Source organism: Brassica rapa, chromosome A02 (assembly GCF_000309985.2).
Source record: "Brassica rapa cultivar Chiifu-401-42 chromosome A02, CAAS_Brap_v3.01, whole genome shotgun sequence".
NCBI classification, from domain to species: domain Eukaryota; kingdom Viridiplantae; phylum Streptophyta; class Magnoliopsida; order Brassicales; family Brassicaceae; genus Brassica; species Brassica rapa.
In genome coordinates this window covers 28,865,207-28,886,587 of record NC_024796.2, presented here as the reverse complement: position 1 = coordinate 28,886,587, position 21,381 = coordinate 28,865,207, and the positions used below count along the sequence as shown (strand labels likewise).

At 36.0% G+C, this 21,381-nt stretch overlaps 2 protein-coding genes and 2 long non-coding RNA genes across 8 annotated transcripts; 2 read left to right on the top strand and 2 right to left on the bottom strand.

Moving 5' to 3' along the window:
* Nucleotides 1-142: 142 nt before the first annotated feature.
* Nucleotides 143-9,523, bottom strand: LOC103854757 (phospholipase D alpha 3-like). 5 transcript variants are annotated; one of them, XM_033284472.1, is made up of 5 exons: nt 9,078-9,523; nt 8,858-8,971; nt 7,291-8,436; nt 6,131-6,838; nt 143-755 (listed from the first exon to the last, which is right to left on the bottom strand). In XM_033284472.1, the coding sequence occupies exons 2-5, from the start codon at nt 8,871-8,873 to the stop codon at nt 310-312; spliced, it is 2,316 nt and encodes a 771-aa protein (XP_033140363.1). In that variant the 5' UTR covers nt 8,874-8,971; nt 9,078-9,523; the 3' UTR covers nt 143-309. The 5 variants fall into 5 exon arrangements, with proteins under 5 accessions (XP_033140363.1, XP_009129966.1, XP_009129969.1 ...); XM_009131718.3 differs by having other exon boundaries at nt 7,291-8,503; nt 9,055-9,514; XM_009131721.3 differs by having other exon boundaries at nt 7,291-8,503; nt 9,078-9,514.
* Nucleotides 9,524-9,883: 360 nt separating this feature from the next.
* On the top strand, nt 9,884-11,394 carry LOC103854756 (probable sugar phosphate/phosphate translocator At5g25400). Its single transcript, XM_009131716.3, has one exon. It carries the CDS (start codon nt 10,120-10,122, stop codon nt 11,158-11,160), a length of 1,041 nt encoding a protein of 346 aa, XP_009129964.1. The 5' UTR covers nt 9,884-10,119; the 3' UTR covers nt 11,161-11,394.
* A 4,866-nt stretch (nt 11,395-16,260) lies between these two features.
* Nucleotides 16,261-20,519, top strand: LOC117131815. Its single transcript, XR_004455212.1, has 2 exons — nt 16,261-17,802; nt 19,431-20,519. It is a non-coding gene; the product is annotated as an uncharacterized LOC117131815 (long non-coding RNA).
* LOC103854755 lies at nt 17,510-19,434 on the bottom strand. The gene is made up of 4 exons (XR_004455207.1): nt 19,009-19,434; nt 18,520-18,913; nt 18,072-18,373; nt 17,510-17,982 (listed from the first exon to the last, which is right to left on the bottom strand). It is a non-coding gene; the product is annotated as an uncharacterized LOC103854755 (long non-coding RNA).
* Nucleotides 20,520-21,381: the final 862 nt, after the last annotated feature.

Here is a 21,381-nt window from a genome sequence, read left to right as displayed (position 1 = left end):
AAAACAATTTGAGAATGTACAAAAAAAAAAAGCATTAATGAGTGAACATGGATGTATTTTTGTCGGCAGTGTCAATGGATAAGTTGAATTATGTCGCCATCTCAGTTATTGATAATGTGAAAAAATGTTTGAAGAGTTTTCGTTTGTTGTTGTTATCCATAAGTTTGATTAAAAAGGGTTTATGAACGGTCTAGACTGTTTTCCACATTAAACTCTTTTTTTCGTCTCAAATTTATTTAAACTAGACTTAATTAACACAACCGAAATTACACATTCTGCATATAGTATGCGATGCAAGTCTTACATCACTTAAGTAGTGAGGATGGGAGGGAGATAGTTAGATTTTTCACCTAAAACCTTTGCGTTTGTATCAGGAAACAACTCAGCCCCAGCAAGATCTGTTACCTCCCCGTTGGTACCAATGCTAATCGGATAACTAAGTAAGTGCCCCGGTAGATCATGATCTCGAGGGTACACTTGTGCTGAGTATAGTCCCCATAGCTCGTCTGCCTTAGCATTGATCATTCTTATGCACTCTTCGCTTTCGGGGAACATGAATGGATTGGTTATAACCCGTAGATGTTCAAGCCACAGTGATATCCTAAAGCTGAAAACTTGACCCGTTGGCTTCATTTGATTGGTAGATAGCAAATGGTTAGGTTGGTATGCTCCCATTGCGATCTCTGAGTCACGACCTCCATCCATAGACCTTTGGTTAATATTTGCTGATCCTATTATTATGTATTCATCATCAACTGCAAAGAGATAGGAAGTTAGGAACTGTATATGTTATGAGAACTATTCTGGATAGCTTTTTTAGGCTTGGCTTTGATGGGTTCATGTAGGCCTCGGAATTTTTGTCTGAACCAAACCAAAAGTTTTTGGATTCCGGTTTAGTTTTGGTTATAAATTCGGTTCGATTTGGTAAGTTAAAAATAATTTTAGTTAAACAATCGGTTATTTCAGTTTTCTATTTTTCAAAAAAAGTTATAAGCAAAGGTTACCATCTCAAACCAAAAATCTAAACCAAACTAACCAAATATCAAATCGAACTAACCGAAATCAACCACTCATATTCTTAACAAAATTAAAAACCAAACTAATCAGAATACCAAACCAACCAAAGTTTCTAGGCATAAATTTGTTGCAAACTGCAGAAAATTACAGGTTTTCTTCATGTTTCTCTTGTTCTGTTTTTGGTCTTGTTCAAAGAAAAGAAAACAGAGGAATGTTTGTGTGTAGAACGTATGAGTGAGAGGTAGATAGAAAAAGATGAAGTAGAGAACTGATTTCTTAGTTGCTTGAATTACACAACAGGACCATTACATATTTATACAGAGAATAGAATTCTCTAGATCTTTCTCCATTTATCTTATTATTAATTTATTACTCTCTTTTCCCACATTTTATTTGTGTGGTTTGAGAACAAATAGGCATTATTCAACACTCCCTCTTGCCTTTTTGTTCCTCAAACCAAGTTGAACACGAAACCTTTCAAAAGGCTGTCCTCCCAATGCCTTAGTGAGTGTATCAGCCAGCTGCTCTTCACTCTTGCAATATTCCAGCTTGATGTCTCCATTTTTCACAGATTCTCTAACAAAGTGATACTTGATTTGAATGTGCTTGGTTCTTCTATGCTGGACTGGATTTTTCCCGATTGCAATGGCTGATTGACTGTCACAGTAGATAGGAACTCCCTTTTGAGTGTTGAACTTCAAATCTTCAAGCAAACGCCTTAGCCATATTGCTTGATTTGTTGCTGCACACAAAGCCATGTATTCTGCCTCAGCGGTGGATTGAGCGATAGTGTCTTGCTTGCTGGTTTTCCATGAGAATATTGCAGACCCAATACTAAAGCAATATCCAGTTGTTGACTTTAGATCTTCTTTGCATCCTCCCCAATCACTATCTGAATATCCAACAAGCTTTGGCTCCTTGACTGCAGAAAACATCAATCCTATATTAGCTGTCCCTTTGATGTATCTGAGAACTCTCTTTGCTTCCTTGAAATGCTTGGCTTTAGGTTCTTTCAGATACCTAGACAAGTAAGATGCAGAGAACATCAGATCAGGTCGAGTAGCTGTTAGATACAGCAGACCTCCCACAAGGCTCCTATAAGTTTTAGAATCAGCAAGTTCTTCTTCTTCATCTTGAATCTTGCCTTGAGGTGCCAATGGTGTTCTCATGATCTTGCATTCTTTCATGTTGAACTTCTCCAGCAGCTTCTTTGCATAGCATTCTTGGGATAGAAAAATTCCTTCTTCACTCTGCACAATCTCCATTCCCAAGAAATAGTTCAACAGTCCTAGATCAGACATCTCAAATTCATTCTTCATTGCTATCTTGAAATCATCCACCATTTTCTTATCGTCTCCAGTGACAATAAGATCGTCCACATAGATGCACACCACCAAAATCTTTCCATGAGCTTCTTTTGTGTATAAGGCATGATCATTGTCGCTTCTCTTAAACTTTTCTCGCAAGAAAAACTCATCAATTCTGCTGTACCATGTTCTAGGCGCCTGCTTTAAACCATAAAGAGCTTTGTGTAGACGAAGAACATAGTCGCCTTTTCCTTCTTCTTCAAACCCAGGTGGTTGCTCAGCATATATCTCTTCTTCTAGCTTTCCATTTAGAAAAGCAGACTTGACATCAAGTTGAAATAATTCCCATTTTCTTTGAGCAGCAACAGCAAGAAGTAATCTGATAGTTTCATGTCTTGAAACTGGGGCAAAAGTCTCCAAATAATCAACTCCATACTGCTGAGTAAACCCCTTAGCCACTAACCTTGCTTTGTGCTTCACAACATCTCCTTTTGCATTTGTTTTGAGCCTGAATATCCACTTGACTTCCACCACATTTTTGTCTGCAGGTCTTTTAACCAATTGCCATGTCTGGTTCTTTTCGATCATGTGTATTTCTTCTTCCATAGCATGTTTCCACTCAGTATGCTTTACAGCTTCTTCGAATGTTGCTGGTTCTTCAAAACTCAAGTAACATCCTTCACATACTTCAGCAGATTCAACATCAACGTGTGGAGCAGTACGTAAGATATCATTCATTGATCTGGTTCTTCTATTTGGCTGGCTTGAACTGCTTTCTGGACTGTCAGGATCCAGATTAAAGGGCACCGGCTGAATGATTCTTCTCCCTCTGGATTCACCATCGCTAGAACTTGAATCACCAACCCTTAGATCTTCTTGTCTACAATCTGGTTCTAGAGATACAACAGATTGTTTGTTCACTTCTTTTTGCTTCCAGTCCCATTTGCTTCCTTCATCAAATATCACATCTCTTGAAACGTCTATTTTGTCTTCCTCTAGCAAATAGACTCGGTAGCCTTTAGTTTGAGAGCTGTAGCCAACAAAGATTGCTTTCTTGGACTTGTCATCCCACTTCTTTCTCTTTTCATCTGGTATGTGTACAAAACATACACACCCAAACACCTTTAAATGATTCATTGATGGCTTTGTTCCATTCCAAGCTTCAAGCGGGGTCTTGTTCTCAAGTGCTTTGGTTGGAATTCTGTTCTGAATGTAAGCTGCTGTATGGACAGCTTCTGCCCAGAACTTCATTGGTAAGTCTTTAGCTTTGATCATGGCCCTTGCCATCTCTACTAGGCTTCTGTTTCTTCTTTCCGAGACACCATTTTGTTGTGGAGAATATGCTGCTGTTAACTGCCTTTCAATGCCATGATCTTCCAAAAACTTTGTGAATTCTCCAGAGAGATATTCAGATCCTCTATCTGATCTAATCTTTTTTATCTTGCAGCTAGCTTGATTTTCGACAAGGTTTTTGAACTTCTTGAAGGTTTGAAAGACTTCTGATTTTGATTTCAAGAAATAAACCCAGACCATCCTTGTTGCATCATCAATGAATGTGAGGAAATATCGACTCCCAATGATTGATAAACTCTGCATTGGTCCACACACATCACTGTGAATCAACTCCAGTTTTTTTGTTGCTCTTGTCTCTGATTCTTTTGGAAATGAATCACGACTATGTTTGCTTAGAATACAGCTCTCGCAACCTTCCTTCTCCACCACGAACTTGGGAAGATTCAGAACCATATCCCTTGACTGCAAGATCTTCAGATTTGAGTAGCCAGTGTGTCCAAGCCTTTGATGCCATAATTCTGCAGCTTCATTTTTTGCCACCATTGCTGTTTCAGGGCTTGAGGACCACTTGATGGGAAAGCTCTTGTTCACCATCTCCACTTCAGCTACCTTTCTTCCAGCACCATCATGTATGATGCAACATCTTTTCTTAAAGGTGACTTGATATCCATTTTCAATCATTTGAGGGACACTTAACAGATTCTTTGCAAGCGTTGGCACAAGAAAAACATCTCGAATGATTCTCTTGCCTTTCTTTGTCATGACTTCAACGTCTCCTTTTCCTTTGGTCATCAACACAGCTCCATTACCAACTCTTATTGGAACTTTGATGTTTGTGTTGATTCTGGAAAACACCTTTTCGTTTGGAGTCATGTGATTAGTGCACCCACTATCAATGAGCCATAAGTTCTCTTCAAATGACTCTTGATCATCCTGTCTTGCGGTGAACAAGTGATTATCTTCTGCTTCTTCTTGTTGATGAGACACTTGTGCTTGTTCTGGTTTCTTGCTTCTGCATTCTCTTGAAAAGTGACCAGGCTTTCCACAGTTGTAGCATTCACTTCTACCTTTGTTTTTGTTGAAGTCTGGTTTCTTTCTTCCATTCTTTAGATAGCAGACATCCTCATTGTGATTGTCTTTCTTGCAGAAGCCACACCACTTCTTTCCTTTTCCTTTATAGCTTGTCTTCCATGAGCTTGTCTTGCCACTGTCTCTGACTTTCAAGCTTCTAAAACGTGCATGGAATGCACCTTCACCATTTTCTTCATCTTCAGGGAAGAACTTCTTTTCATGAGCTTCCAAAGAACCCACCAACTCAGCAAATGTTACTGTCTTGAGATCTTTAGTTTCTTCCATCAGTGATGACAATGGAGCATAGCTCTTGGGCATAGAAGCTAGAATCTTTACCACCAAATCAAAGTTTGATCTTCCTTCACCTAGAGCTCTCATTTGATTAGCTACAGCCTGGATTCTTTCAGAGTAAGGCTTGACCTTTTCTCCTTCCTTCATTTTCAGATTCTCAAAATCTCTTCTCAAGGCTTGTAGTCTAACCATCTTCACTTTTTCATTACCTTGATAGGAATGTTCAAGTAGCTCCCATGCTTGCTTGGCTGAGGTTGCAGAAAGAATTTTGTCAAAGACAACATCAGCTACAGCAAGTTGAATGAGTTGTAGAGCTGCTGTGTCTTTCGTCTTACGGGATCGCCAGTCTCCAAGCTCTTTTGCATAGTCAGCTCCAGACATCTCCGGTGATCTAGATGGTGGTTCAGGGAGTCCTTCTTCAACTATTTCCCAAAGCTCTCTGTTCATCAGAGTTGTCTTCATCCTAGCTGCCCAGAATTCATAGTTATTTCCTTCAAAGACAGCTACAAGTTGTGAAGATTGCAGGTTTGACGACGCCATGTGTTTTTGTTCTTCTTGTTCTCCTTCTTTTCTTCTTGTTCTTTTGATTTTCTAGTTCTGTCTTGTTCTCTTCTTCTTCAGACTTGTTCAAGCTTCTTCAGTCTTGTTCAGGAAGGCTCCAGAGATCAGCAGGAGCTCTGATACCATGTTGCAAACTGCAGAAAATTACAGGTTTTCTTCATGTTTCTCTTGTTCTGTTTTTGGTCTTGTTCAAAGAAAAGAAAACAGAGGAATGTTTGTGTGTAGAACGTATGAGTGAGAGGTAGATAGAAAAAGATGAAGTAGAGAACTGATTTCTTAGTTGCTTGAATTACACAACAGGACCATTACATATTTATACAGAGAATAGAATTCTCTAGATCTTTCTCCATTTATCTTATTATTAATTTATTACTCTCTTTTCCCACATTTTATTTGTGTGGTTTGAGAACAAATAGGCATTATTCAACAAAATTCAAAACTTTTAGGTGGAACCAAACAAAATCAAACTAACCAAACCGAATAACCGTACTACCCGCACCGGGAGGCCTAGGTTCATGGGCTTTTGGCCCACTCCAAAACCTAAGTTGGATACTAAATTTCCTTGTCATGCAAGGTAGATTTTGACTTACCAATCATCATTTTAGAATGGACATAGATCATGAACCGACGAGATTCTTGAGCTCTTGCGTAATCAGAATTGGCCGCTGGTTTCTCCGGAGGCGAGTATTCACCCGCCTTGTTAACTTCCCGGTTCCCGAGGCAGAAAAACGTTAAGTAGTCTCTAGGGTTTGCATCTAAACCTTTCTTCCTAAGAGCAATGACGACATCAGTATACATCATCTCCATTGTTCTCCTTTGCCAATCTAGTATTGCTTGAACCGAAGCAGAACCAGATTTCCCTTCAGGCCACAACGGTATCACAACATACACTGAAAACCTCTCCCCTGCCTCGATTTTGCTCACAATCTTGAGGGAAATCTCTTTGGGAATAAGGTGTAAAGCGTTGATCTCGTTTATATTAACGTCTCTTGAACTCCATCCAAAGGAGCTTCCTAGGAAGTATTGGTTCTCAATGTAGATAAAGTGTTTGGCTCTCCTTATGGCGTTAATGTAAGCGTCTTGTATGCTTCTTTCAATGACGTTATTTTTTCCCGTGATAAGTCCTACGCTGGAAGCTTCACGAGGATCCTCTGGGAATCCTAGAACCGCACCATCATCTATCGACCGGAAAATTTGGACCGTCCAACCTTCAACATCGTCGGATTTTACAAATGGTAGTGGCGGAACCGTGATCTCTGAGAGCCGTTCCATTGATACTAGGTACCTTCTACCACTACCTGTAAACAAACAAAATTAGTATATAATGAAACTAACGATTAAATGCTTTGAGTTTCTAGGAATGATTGTTTTAAGACTTTGATTGTTTAATTCCATGAGTTTCTAAGCCACTAAAATTAATATGAATGCCCTTTAAAAAATAATTCATGAGTTTGTAATCTACATGCAACTACTTTTCACATTAAAAATAGAAAAATATCATAAGATATATTTTCTTAAAATAATTTGCAAACACCAAATTCAAACAAAGCCTTTTTAGGTAAATAATTCAAATAAATCCTTTTTCCTTCCGCTATAATAATTTAAAACATAAAAACTATTTAAAGTTTTAAATGGTGTAGATATATGGAGAAAGTCATGTAAACTTTATAATTTTTTTTTTTGGTAAAGTTGTTATAAGATGTAACTGAAAAAACAAATTGTTGAAGCCTAGCTTAATTTGTTTCAATACCTTGTTTCATCCATCTCTGTTCAAAATTGTACAAAACATCCCAAGCCGCAGGACCATCCAGCTTGCAGTGAATGTCATGCCAAGGCTCACGTGGACCACCTTTTTTAATCGATGCGCCATCAAAGTTCGGCTGGTGAAAGTCATTAGAATGAAAATTATTCAAAGTACCGAATAGAGGATGCTCCTGAGTATCATACCTCCCATCACAAAGATCAATCCCTCCAAGAAAACTTACGATCCTTCTCTTAGTTTTCGTCCCCTCCACTTCAGCGTCCACCACAACGGTTTTCTGATGGTGAGTAAACATCGCAGCCACTTCAAACCCTTGAACAATGCTACTACCGTTATCAGGATTCCGCGGACACAAAACGCAACGCACTTTCGTGTTTTTGAAGTAATTATAAGTTTCTTGATCATGAGTCATCATTAAACCGTCTCTCTTGAATGCCTCGTTAGACGTTCTGTCGTCCCACACAAGCATTAGAACGGTCACGTTTTCTTCTGCTTTCTTCTTCAGTAATTCTCCTAACTTCAGGTTACCTCCTTGTCTCGGCCGTTTAGGATCTCTGATCAATGTTATGTCGGTGTAGACCGACCAACCTGTGATATATATTAAATGTTTTGCGTCCCATATTGCATCAAAAATATCTTCCCAACACCGATGATGACTGTATATCACTTGTCCTCCCGAGAGGGTAATGTCCTGGTAATCTTCGAGGACATGAGCGTCTTGGTAAAGCGTAACCTTGCAACCTTCTCGTTGGTTGAAAAATGCGTTAGGGACTCCTTTGAACGAAGGTATAACGATACCTTTGTTCCAGTTCACGTCATGTGTTACGCTAGTGAACGTCACACGTACATGGATTTTCGAACCTCCTTGGATAGGACTCTTGTGCTCGTCTAAAAGGTCGAGCCATCGGTCTACAGGTTGTCCTGTGATGACTTCGGTGACAGGTAAATAAGCTCGGCCGATTAAATTCGCACTGATCGGTTCATCTTCTTTGACTGTGAATATGATTTTGGAGATTGAATGTGCGGCGTATAGATGAAAAGATTGGAACCACTTAGGATGACGTCTCATCGTGGTTCGAGCCACCCTTGCTCTGTCTAGGTCAACGGTTGCGTAGAGATGCCCTCCTAGTAAATCTGCGCATGAGGACGTTAGATTCTTGATTGGGGATTGAATCTTTTTCCCCGCCGGTTCCTTGTTCCCCTATTAATCATTTTGAGTTTTATTTTACAAGGTAATGATTGTCAAATATATATACTTTTTTTTTGACAGCGTCAAATATATATATAAAAGAAATGAAATTAGATAGTGTTGGATTTTTAATAAAATATGCTTTAGAATATTAGTCATCTAGCTACTAAAGACTTTGATAAATTAGAAATAATACTAAACTATACAATCCATTAAATGAATTAAGAAAAGAGAGATATAATGTTATTCATAAGATAAATGAACTTATCCGATGAAAATTTTAATTAGTTAACATTTTAAAAATATTATGTGATTCACATTTTATGATCACTAATAAATTCGGACTATAATGATTATCATACATACCGTGCCAGTGCCACATAAACTGAATTTTCCACGTTTATGCAACCTGTCGATCCTGTATATCTTCACTTCAAGAGTCCCATGCAGCAGCAACTGTTCCGCCATATTCCTTTTCACCTGCAAGCTATTTGAGTTTAAAATATAGGTTTGGATTATCTCGGGGAAAGTGGATGAATGTTTTCTTTGGATGAGTATATTACTATAACTAATAATGAAAACAAACCACAAGGAATAAGAATAATCTCCCTTTTGATGATCTTATTTTGCTAAAAGGCTTCTAACCGCTTAGGCAATATAAAGTATGTATACGTAAAGTTAGAATATAAGGACAAAATCGAGTTTGGAAAATGAAACGTTTGGATCAGGATTGTGGATTACTTGAGAAAACTGCATGGGTTTGATTGCTAGAAGAAAGAGGTGAAGTCTTTTAAAGACAATATGCCATCTTAAGTAATCCTTTTCTTGTAGGCCAAACCAAAGACAAGGAAGTCCCAAATGGAATATTCTTCTTTTGGACATTAATCTGACGTATACAACTTATTCCATCCCAATCCATTACTATTCTACATTTATGTCTACTGAAGAGACCATTAAACACGATATTGTTTATATGAAATAAACCGATATTAATCCGCATAATAGTGGTAACATCCAAGCCATATGTCAAAATGAAAAATTAAATCTGGTCACTAGCTAATGTTATCTGGGGAATGTCAATGATGGAGTATTAGATTTACTGTTATTTTCTGAATATCTGGAAAATTAGGGGGTTTTAAGGATTATTGGATTTTTTTTAAATGATAATCGGATTTTGGAAACAAATAACAAAAGTAAAAGACACTTATGAAAGAGAAGTTTTTATTTTATTAATCAAATCACAGAATGCTGAAAAACCGACGCATAAAACATAGTTTTGAAGTAACTAATAAAGATATTTGGTGCATTTATATATTTTATAAATAACATACATCATTCTCAAAGGGGTTTGAAAAGAGTAACTAAGCCTCTTGGAGAATGATGTATGTTATTTATAAAATATATAAATGCAAATATCCTATAGTTATATAATCATCTATGAGAATATGAATATTGTTATTCAGTCATTACTTAATAAATAAATAAAAGAAATATATAAATTGGTAAACACTTCCGTTACATAGTGGAAACGTTATTTCAGGATCTCACCAAACAAACTCGCTGTTCCACCAGAACCGCTGTCTCAGTCGCAATAACCACTGTCCGGAGAAACAATCATCTTCAAGAAAATGGGTAAAGGCGGATCACTAAGCGAAGGCGTGATCAAGAACATCGTCCTCTCCTACACATACGTAGCGATATGGATCTTCCTCAGCTTCACCGTCATCGTCTACAACAAATACATCCTCGACAAGAAAATGTACGACTGGCCTTTCCCTATCTCCCTCACCATGATCCACATGTCCTTTTGCTCAACCCTAGCTTTCCTCCTCATCAAGGTCTTCAACTTCGTCGAGCCTGTCTCCATGTCACGTGACACTTACCTTAGATCCGTTGTTCCCATCGGCGCGTTGTACTCACTCTCCCTCTGGCTCTCAAACTCCGCTTACATTTACCTTTCCGTCTCCTTCATCCAAATGCTCAAAGCCCTCATGCCCGTCGCGGTTTACTCCATCGGTGTCTTGTTCAAGAAGGAAGGTTTTAAGTCGGAGACTATGGTTAACATGTTATCCATCTCCTTTGGTGTCGCAATCGCTGCTTACGGTGAAGCTAGGTTTGATGTGTGGGGTGTGGTTCTTCAGCTAGGTGCGGTTGCGTTCGAGGCGACAAGATTGGTTTTGATTCAGATCTTGCTTACCTCTAAAGGAATCACGTTGAATCCTATCACTTCTCTTTACTACGTTGCACCATGCTGCTTAGGGTTCTTGTTTATCCCTTGGATTGTTGTGGAGTTTCCTGTTCTTAGAGAGACCTCTAGCTTCCATTTTGATTACGTTATTTTCGGGACGAATTCGTTCTGTGCGTTTGCTTTAAATCTTGCTGTGTTCCTTTTGGTGGGGAAGACGTCTGCTTTGACCATGAATGTTGCTGGTGTGGTTAAGGACTGGTTATTGATCGCATTCTCATGGTCGGTTATTAAGGACACTGTGACTCCTATTAATCTTTTTGGTTATGGGATTGCCTTCTTGGGCGTTGCGTACTACAATCACGCTAAGTTACAAGCGTTGAAAGCTAAAGAGGCTCAGAAGAGTGCTCAGCAGATCGATGAGGAGAGTGGTCGGCTTTTGGAAGAGAAGGAAGGTGGGAGGAAGATTGAGCCAGAGGACTGATTTTGTTTGGTGAAGTTTATGATTTTATTTTATTTGCTTTAACTTACATTTTGTTTGAATAAGAGCTTGAAGGGTTTATAAGTAGATGGAAGACAAGTTTTGGTTTATGATAATGAGACCTAAGTATTGCAAGTTGTCTTACAATTTGCCTTGGTAGTGAATCTGAGTTTAGGTTTGGTTGTTTATGGTTATGTTTTGTGTTATTTATCAACATTTGTCAACTGAGTTTGAGTTCTTATGTTACTGGTTTGGCTAACTATGAATTGTATATTGCATGAAGCATAAGTTTCATTTTAATGAAGACGGTAACAAAAGAGTATGATCCGTTAGGGCCCACTAATAGCATAATTTACCAGAACATTGAAGATTTCTGTAACTAGAAATACTACTCTCAAGACCATGTGGTTCTCAAAATTGAAATCCCTTAGTTAAAATTCAATAGAAAGATATGATGAATCTACTAAGTAGACAAATAGAGTGCCTTCCTCTCTCTGTCTCCACCGTACGTTTCTCGGCTTACAGTTTAGGCTAATTTTAAGTTACATATCTGAAGTGCCTCCAGGGAAAGACATGATCACTCAAGGTTGGCATCTTCTGGTCTGCACCTGATTTTTATATATACTTTGATATGCATTCATTCTTGATATCTGATTTGTACGAGATGATGCTGAGCCTGCTGAAAAGTCATGCCTAACTATGGTGACAATTTTCGAAATGATGTGTGGAATGTAAAAATGCTATCCCCCATATGGTCGATCCTAATTAACTCTTACTACGATTTGTATATCTTTAATTTGGTTTTGGCTGATATTTATATTGAAGATAATTATAAACTTTAGCAGAGTTTTGATGATTTTAAAATTAAATCATTCAACTTAATTTAAAAAGAGTTTTGATGATATATAGATTTTGTTAATTGTTTTTTGTAGATTATCACAAACTTTAATTGAAGATAATTATAAACTTTAGCAGAGTTTATTTTAAAACATTGTATGATATTATGTTGTTGTGTTTGTTGTTGAGTTTTGATGATTTTAAAATTAAATCATTAAACTGAATTTAAAAAGAGTTTTAATGACATATAGATTTTGTTAATTGTTTTTTTCGTAGATTATCACAAACTTTAATTGAAGACAAGGTGTCTTCCTGCACTATGTGCACTAAACAAAGATGGTTTAAATTATAGACCCTTGATAACTACTATTGCTGCAGAGAGGGAAGAACCACGTAGAATGTTTAAATTTGACATTCGTATGAAGGACAAAGATGGTTTTGCAGATACTGTTCATCGTGGCTGGAACGGCATGGGCCAGACTCAGTTAATACAAATCCCATTGGCTCAGAGAATTGGACGATGCAGACAACAAATCTCCCGCTGGAAACGGAGTCATAGATGCAACGCGAGGGAAAATATTAATCTACTAAGAGGACGTCTTGATAACGCTATCACTTCAAACTCTGCTACCCTACAAGAGAGGAAAAATTTAAAAGCAGAACTAGATCAAGCCTATATGGAGGAAGAAGTTTATTGGCAACAAAAAAGCAGAGTTCAGTGGCTGCGTTCTGGAGATCGAAATACCACATATTTTCATGCTATTACCAAAGGTAAAAGATACAGAAACAATATTTCCTCACTTCAAGATATGGCGGGTGTGACTCATAGAGGACAGAGAGGAATTGGAAGAGTGGCGCAAGAATATTTTTGTAATCTTTTTACCTCCTCACCACCTGATTTGGGTCTGTATGATGCTGTTTTTGAGGGTTTCCCGATAAGGGTCACTGAGGACATAAATACTGACCTCACAAGAGAAGTCACAGAGGAAGAAATAAAGCAAGCTATGTTTGACATTGGCTCCCATCGGGCTCCTGGACCGGATGGATTTAGTGCTGTCTTCTACCATCAATATTGGGATGATCTGAAGACTGATATAGTACGTGAAGTTCAGCAGTTTTTTGAGACAGGTGTTCTGGATAAACAGTTAAATCACACCAACATATGTCTGATTCCTAAGATTTATCCACCTTCAGGCATGACAGACTTTCGTCCTATTGCGCTATGCAACGTTGCTTATAAGGTGATCTCCAAAGTGTTAATTAACAGACTCAAGATACATCTCCACAGCCTCATCACTGAAAATCAGCAAGCATTTATCCCGGGCCGAGTCATCACAGACAACATCATTATTGCGCATGAGGTTTTTCACTGTCTTAAAGCAAGAAAGAGACAGGCAACCTCATATATGGCGGTAAAAACTGATATTACCAAAGCATACGACAGGCTTGAATGGGGATTCTTGGAAGAAACCATGAGAAGAATGGGTTTTCATGTCAAATGGATTCAATGGATAATGGCATGCGTAAACACGGTGTCTTTTTCTGTATTGATCAACGGATCACCTGAAGGATATTTAGAGCCAGGTAGAGGAATCAGACAGGGGGATCCCCTCTCCCCTTATCTGTTTATTCTTTGTGCAGAGGTATTATCTCACATGATGAACAGAGCTATGGTAGATAGATCCTTACTTGGTGTCAAAATCTCTCTTCAAGCCCCGCCAGTTAATCATCTGCTGTTTGCGGATGACTCTCTCTTCTTCTCTTTGGCAAATGCACGAGCCTGTAAGAAGTTAAAGAAAATCTTGGGTGATTATGAAAGAGCATCAGGTCAAGCAGTTAATCTAATGAAGTCGTCAATTACCTTTGGACATAAGGTCTCTGATGTTGTTCGTACTCAGATGAGGAATATTCTTGGCATTCATAATGAGGGTGGCATAGGCAAATATCTAGGCATGCCGGAACAATTCACAAGAAGGAAGAGTGATATGTTTACTTATATAGTAGATAAGGTTAAAGCTGTTACTCAAGGATGGAGCCAGAAATATTTATCTCCAGGAGGTAAAGAGGTGCTATTGAAGTCAATTGCGTTAGCTATGCCGATCTTTTCAATGAATGTTTTCCGTTTACCGAAAGAAGTATGTGATGAGATAAACAGAGTCCTTGCGAGATTTTGGTGGGGTTCAGGCGAAAATAAAGGAATGCATTGGTATGACTGGAAGAGAGTGAGTTTACCAAAGTCAGAAGGGGGTTTGGGATTCAGAGATCTTGAGAAATTCAATCAGGCTTTACTTGGCAAACAAGTATGGAGGATATTACAAAACCCGGGCTGCTTGATGGCAAGAATCTTGAAGGCAAGGTATTTTCTAGATGGTGACATCCTTTCAGCTGAGTTGAAAACAAAGGCTTCTTACGCATGGAAATCAATATTGTATGGAAGAGATTTAGTTAAACAAGGTATGCGATACATCATTGGTGATGGCAGCCTTATCAACACTTGGACAGACCCTTGGATACCAGATCATACACCAAGAGCTCCACGGCCAAGGACCCCGGGATTAAGGATTGGGAAAGTAAATCAGTTATTCAGTCAGTATGGCTATGGATGGGATGAGCAAAAGGTGCGGGCAGTAATAGTGGATGAAGATATACCAAAGGTACTAGCTTTAAAGCTGTCTACAACGGCAAAACAGGACTTATTGGGGTGGCATTATAAAGATGATGGAATATACACTGTCAAATCGGGGTATTGGCTAAGCACTCATCTACCAACAAGAGAAAGAATGGAACCGACACTTGGAAATCCTAGTTTGAAAAAGAAAATTTGGAACACGAAGTTGCCTTCAAAGATACACCATTTTATATGGAAAGTTCTATCAAGAAGTATAGCCTCTGAAGCAAACCTAAAACGGAGACATATCATGCCAGATGCCCAATGTAGACGCTGCTGCAATGGGGATGAAACAGATAAGCACCTTCTATTTGATTGTATTTATGCTCAACAGATATGGAGAGCTTCTGGAATCTCTAATACAATCTTGACTGACCCGCGGGCGTCTTTGGAAGAAAAGATAGAAGTATGTCTCCAATGCTGCACATCTATACACCTCAGACATCTGACAAACCTTCCATTCTGGTTATTATGGAGGATATGGAAGAGCCGAAATTTGCTAATATTTCAGAATAAACAGATTGACGGGAGACATGTACTACAGCAAGCTAGGCGAGATGCCCAGGAATGGTCTACTCACTCGACATTAAATGTGTCTTCTGGACGACCTAACATCTCAAGCCAACAAACACTGATGCAAAATCAACGCTGGAAACGACCACCAGTAGGATGGCTAAAATGCAATGTAGATGCTTCTTTTGTGAATGCAGAGACTCCAAGTAAAGCTGGATGGATTATAAGAGATGAAAATGGAACTTATAAAGGTGCGGGTCAAGGTATTGGTGTATGTGTAAGATCACCAATGGAAGGCGAAATTCAAGGAATAATCATGGCAATGCAACAGTGTTGGGCAAGAGGATACACAAGAGTAATCTTTGAAAGTGATTGTAAACAAGCGATTGATATTCTGAATGGATCGGGACTCTACTTTAAAGGTTATAATTGGATCAGAGAAGCTTGGTGGTGGAGAGACAAGTTTATGGGTGCAACCTACTCTTGGGTTCGACGTAATGCAAATAAAATTGCAGACAAATTAGCAAAGCAAAATATCCCTTACAATGCTTTATTTTGGTTTTATAACTATGTACCAAGGTCAATTGTTGTAGACCTTCACATAGATTACATTGGTTCAACTTAATCAATAAAGTAGTCGTTATAAAAAAAAAAACTTACATAGATTTTTCTATCTATTTATTTTAATTAAATATATTAAATAAATTTGTAAAAGTTGCATAATTACCAAAAATTAAAATTAAACAATATTTATAAAATTTGTAGATATATAAGAAAATAATAATTTTACGATTAAATTTTTATAATTTTCTAAAAAAAAATTGTATACATTTTTGAAAATTTTAGTAATAAAATTGTATAATTTTAAAATATATAATTAAATTATATTTCAAAATTTAAAATGCCAAATTTGAATATATTTATTTTAATGATGATTTATGATATATTCCCATATTCTAAAAACATGATAAATTTAAATTGACATTAAATGTAATATATGAGTTATTATCATATTTTAGAAAGTTTACCAAAAATATAAATTAACATTAAATACAATTGTCCATGTCATATTAAGCTATAAGACATGTCCTCAATTTCAATAGCCATGTCATATTTGTTTTGTGAAGTTGATTGTAGAGAGAACATCTGGCAAAATCACATCGCAAATATAGTCTAGGGGATAATTATAAACTTTAGCAGAGTTTATTTTAAAACATTGTATGATATTATGTTGTTGTGTTTGTCGTTATCTTTTTTCTGCCATCGACTTTTTTAATTCAGTAGTTTTTATGAAATCTGCACTTGAAACATAAAAAGCTAGAAATATTTTAATTCTTATAAGAAAAACTAATAAAAAATCAGAAATCAGAATAGTCCTATAGTAAAACCAAAATATATCAAATTTTAATGCAGTTATACGTTCACTTTCCAAAAGCTATGATATACATTAATTAATAATAGAACCGATAGTAAACATGAAAATAACTTAGATATCTTTTATAAATCTTATATGTTTTCATAGTGTTACATAACCAATTGGACATAATCTATTATCTCTTATCTTTTTTTTACAACAATCTAATATTTCTTATCATATTGCCCCTATTAATTACATTTACCAGACTTACTCATGGCCCATTTTATTATAATCCATATTTACTTTGTCCATTATTTATACGATGTGTCAAATAGACTAATATAAATCCCACATGGATTTATATGTAACTGAAATAATAAACCAATAAACTTAAGTCTTCTGATATAACATATTTTATATGTAGTTCATATTTCTATTGCTTTTTAGCTAATAACGAACAGTCGCTAAATATTAATGTAAATGGAAGTTTCTTAAGCAGATAAGATAATCGTCCAACAAAATATTATTTATAGTATTATAGTCTATTCCTTAATATATATCACTAATAATAAAACTTTACAAACCCATGTAAATAATCAACTTGAAAAAATATTAAATAAAAATGGTTGTTTAAATATGTTATTTATGTATATTTTATATAACTATATGCCAATGCGAATCTACTAAGACAAATTATAAACACTAATCTAATTGACAGTTAGATAAATAAATAAAATTACTCATATAAATAAAAAAATTGGTGTATAAATGTTATATTGAACAAATATTTAATACCAATAAATGTAGAAAATATACTCTAACAAAAACTATAGAAAAATATTGATATATATAATTATAAGAACAAACATCCGTACAGGTATGCGGGTCAAACTCTAGTTCGCTTTTTAAATTTCTTCGAATATACTATAACAATTTTTTTTTGCATTAATGGTTCTAATAATTAATTGGTTCTTCTATATATATATATATTTATTTTTTCGACACCATTGGTTCTATATAAACATCAGCCTATATATGCATTTCATCCCAATCATTAGCCTATATCATATTTGATCGTTTTACATATTATTCCATGTAATTTAGTTTTAATATTTATAGTTTTACATATTATTCCATGTAATTTAGTTTTAATATTTATAGTTTTATATTGTAAATTTAGAAAATATTATTAAAGAAAGATATTTTTTTGTAAATATAATATTAATCTCACTCTGCGCAAGTCTCTACCTAGTATATACAAATAAAGAAGGTTAGATTTGTCAGACGGGTTGACCCGCGTCCAGCTGGACAGTCCCGCGGCGGGTTCATCTAACATATCAGACCGCACGGGTTGGCCCGTGGCGGGTTGCGGCCTGAGAATGTTTGTCCAAGCCCGCCCCGCTTCATTCACGTTTTTGGCGGGTTGACCCGCGGGTCTGCTCCACTTAACCTGTGTACGTAATGCAAAGATAACAGAGGTTCATGTAAGAAGTCATTTTCCATATTCAAAGGGAATGCAGTAAAAGAAAACATTCTTACTGTTGATGTTCTTTGCAATGCAGGTTTTGCTGCATTTCTGTTGTTAATATTTGATTCAACACATCAAAAAAAAGCTGACAAATTGCAACAAACATGAACAAAGAACAGTAAGTAATGTGTTTATAAACTTGTTGACAAATTGCAACAAACATGAACAAAGAACAAAGCACCCCCGTGAACTATATTTCTCTCAGCAAATGAAGTTTTTGGGTTCTTGCTTGTGTTCTTTTTAAGACTGAAAGCCTCCTTGAAACTTGGAAGATTATAGTCCTCCTATTTTTTTCGATATATTCCTCTCTAACCTTTTGGAATGAATAAACACAATTAATCAAAACAGAGTATTTGCAACAAAGGTCAAAAAGTGAAACAAAAGAAAAATGATTTAGAAGAAAAATTAAACTTTGTTTAGAAACATAAGGCAAAAACAGCACAGATGCAGAAACAGAACCTTCACTAGATTAATTGTGTCTTCTTGATTCCATGTGATTCCATGTGTCTTCTTTCCATGAATGCTCAAATCGGCTACATATATCCTTGGGAAACATATATTATTTCTCAAACTTCCATTGAAACAGCTTAAGATCATCCCACTCTCTTTCGTACTTTCTAGAAAACACAACTCTCCTTCTCTCTGTCTCACAAGAGTCAAGACAAGAAATCTCCCAGCTGCCTCTATTGCCTCGATCACGTCAAGGAAGTAACAGAACAGGTAGTGTGTGTGAAACTTAACACAGTCTTCCAAGAACCTCCCAATTTATCGTCTTGAAATACCATAAGCGCATTTAAGCTTCTAAGAACCTAGCCATTTTCCTGAATTGCTCCATCATAGGCTTGTATAAACTCTGTCGTGCGTCCAACAAAACGAAAGGAAAATCACTCATAAGCAGAGGAACATCAAATCAAGTCAATTTTCAAAGATGGAAACAACAAAACAAACCTTCGACACATGTGAATCAAAGAAGATAAAGATAATTTGTAACAATTTGTCTCGTTCAAAGTGATGAACAGAACAAAAATCTCCACTAAAGGCTTGCAATCACCGACCTTTCCGTAACTCTTGCTCTCTCTCCAGTACATGCAGTAGCTCAAATAGGAAATTCAGGGAAAGCTATCCCTAATTGCAATCGGTTTGATGCACCGAGTGCGAGAAGATGAAGAACTGCTATTTTCATTTGCGGTCAACCCGCTAACCCGCTAACCCGTGACGGGTTATACCCAACCCACCCGCAAACCGCTTGGGTTCAACCCGCGAAACCCGCTAATACATGGACAACTATTTATTTGTCCAGACCCGCCCCGTGATGGGCTTAAATGGGTCAAACCCGCGGGCCACGGGTTGGGCTGACATCTCTAAAGAAGGTTAATAGGTGTGACTTTTTGTTCGCATGGAAGGTCCACTTTTCTGTCACAATGTTAGATGTCCAATTTGTCTAAAAACTAAAAAAAAAATCAAAAAACTATATGTATATCTTTAATTAAAATTTATATATATATATATATGTCTAATAAGTCTAAAACTTTAGGTGAGGATGCAACAATTGTGTTTTGTCAGACATAATTGATACTCTATCTGTTTCATAATAAGTGTCACTTTAAGTTTTTAATTTTGTTTTAAAGTAAGTGTCATTTTACGATTTCAATGTAAACTTGTATATTAAATCTATTTTTTACCCTTTTTAATAACCAATCACAGGGTTAAGAATTCATTCAAACCAGTCAATTAACCAATCTAAACATATTTTAGGTACATATGCAACAATTGTGTTTGTCGGACATAGTTAATACTCCCTCTATTTTCAAATAAGTGTCACTTTAAGTTTTTGATTTTGTTTCAAAATAAGTATCTTTCTACAATTTCAAATGCAAATTTGTATATTAAATCTACTTTTTACCCTTTTGAATAACCAATGGATTTTTATTTAAATCATTGTCATTTAATTAATCATACATTAAATAGAATTATATTAGTCTATTATATAATTTTTTCAATTTCCATGAAAAATGTACATTTATAATGAAACTGAGGGAGTATTAAGATGATAGAAGAAAAGAAGAAAATTTACTTATTTAAATGAAATAGAAAAATAAAAAATGATAATTTAAGTGAAATATAATCAAATTATAAGAAAAATATGAGCAAATGATAAGAGAATATGATCTGGGAAATGTAAAAATACTATCCCATTCTAAGTAACTATACTACGATTTGTATATAATTAAGAGTATTCTATAATTAACTTGGTTTTGACTAGTATTTATGAGTTCATATTATATGATTTTCCAGTTAGTGATTACATGTGTATTATGTACAACTAATAACGACCACACATTATAGAGAGATGAATCAGCTATGAAACTCGATGGCGTTAGTAAAGATCAAAATGTTAGTCATAATAACAACCGGAAAAAATCATAATAACCGGGAAAAAATCATAATACCTTGAGAAATTAAAAAAAAAGATTATTGACGGCACATAGCATAACACATATTCACTCATAGCGTCTAAAAATGATACAATTTTTTTAATGTATTAATTTTATTGCTTCCCTAAGCCGGCTGGAGCTCTACCTTTGCAGGAGCTGGTGCGATCCGTGCTTTTGCTGCCCTGACCTTACGAGGTAGGCACCAAACACAAAATAAAAAAAGAACAAGAAAGAACACAAAACCTAGGATAGTGAGAACTACTCTCTCGGTATCAATCTGGGTCTCCCAGAGCTCAGGACGTACGTTCTGCTCGGACTCCATTCCCGTTAAATAGAAAGTGAAAAAAAACAACTAAAATAGTTACATTAGTTTAATTTATTTATTTGCATAAATTTATTAGTTTGACATGAGATAATATTTCATTTGAAGCAAAAATGCAAAAATATCTATTTCTAAAAAGAGAATTCATTTCTCCAATAAAAATTTGGACCTATAAAAATGAGGCTCGGCTCCATCCCAATGTTTTTGCCCAAAAAATAACATATACATAGTAAATACACAGAGATGTCTTGTATACAACAAAAGATATCGGCTCCGATCGGTGACATGTAATATTAGAGTTGAATTACAGTATGATTTGTACTCGATGTAACTTGCAGTAAAAAGTATGTGGTAAAAACTGTAAGCTTATGTGGTAAGTTTGCAGTAAAAAATAAAGGTTACCATTTTATTAAAACTTATGACTGGTAACTTTTTATATGTATAAGTTGTAGTATGAGTGCTGAATAAAAAAATTGAATGTATAAAAATATAAATAGAATTTTTTACTAAAAACAAATAAACCATTAAAGTATATATTTTTAAAATAAATAAAAAATAAAATTT

Bases quoted from the DNA above. Each gene is read 5' to 3' on its own strand.
- LOC103854757 (XM_009131718.3), bottom strand. From the start codon at position 8,959: ATGGCGGAACAGTTGCTGCTGCATGGGACTCTTGAAGTGAAGATATAC. The intron at 8,504-8,857 runs GTATGTATGATA...AATGATTAATAG, and splicing joins GTTTATGTGGCACTGGCACG to GGGAACAAGGAACCGGCGGG. The intron at 6,839-7,290 runs GTATTGAAACAA...GTTTGTTTACAG, and splicing joins ACAGAGATGGATGAAACAAG to GTAGTGGTAGAAGGTACCTA.
- LOC103854756 (XM_009131716.3), top strand. From the start codon at position 10,120: ATGGGTAAAGGCGGATCACTAAGCGAAGGCGTGATCAAGAACATCGTC.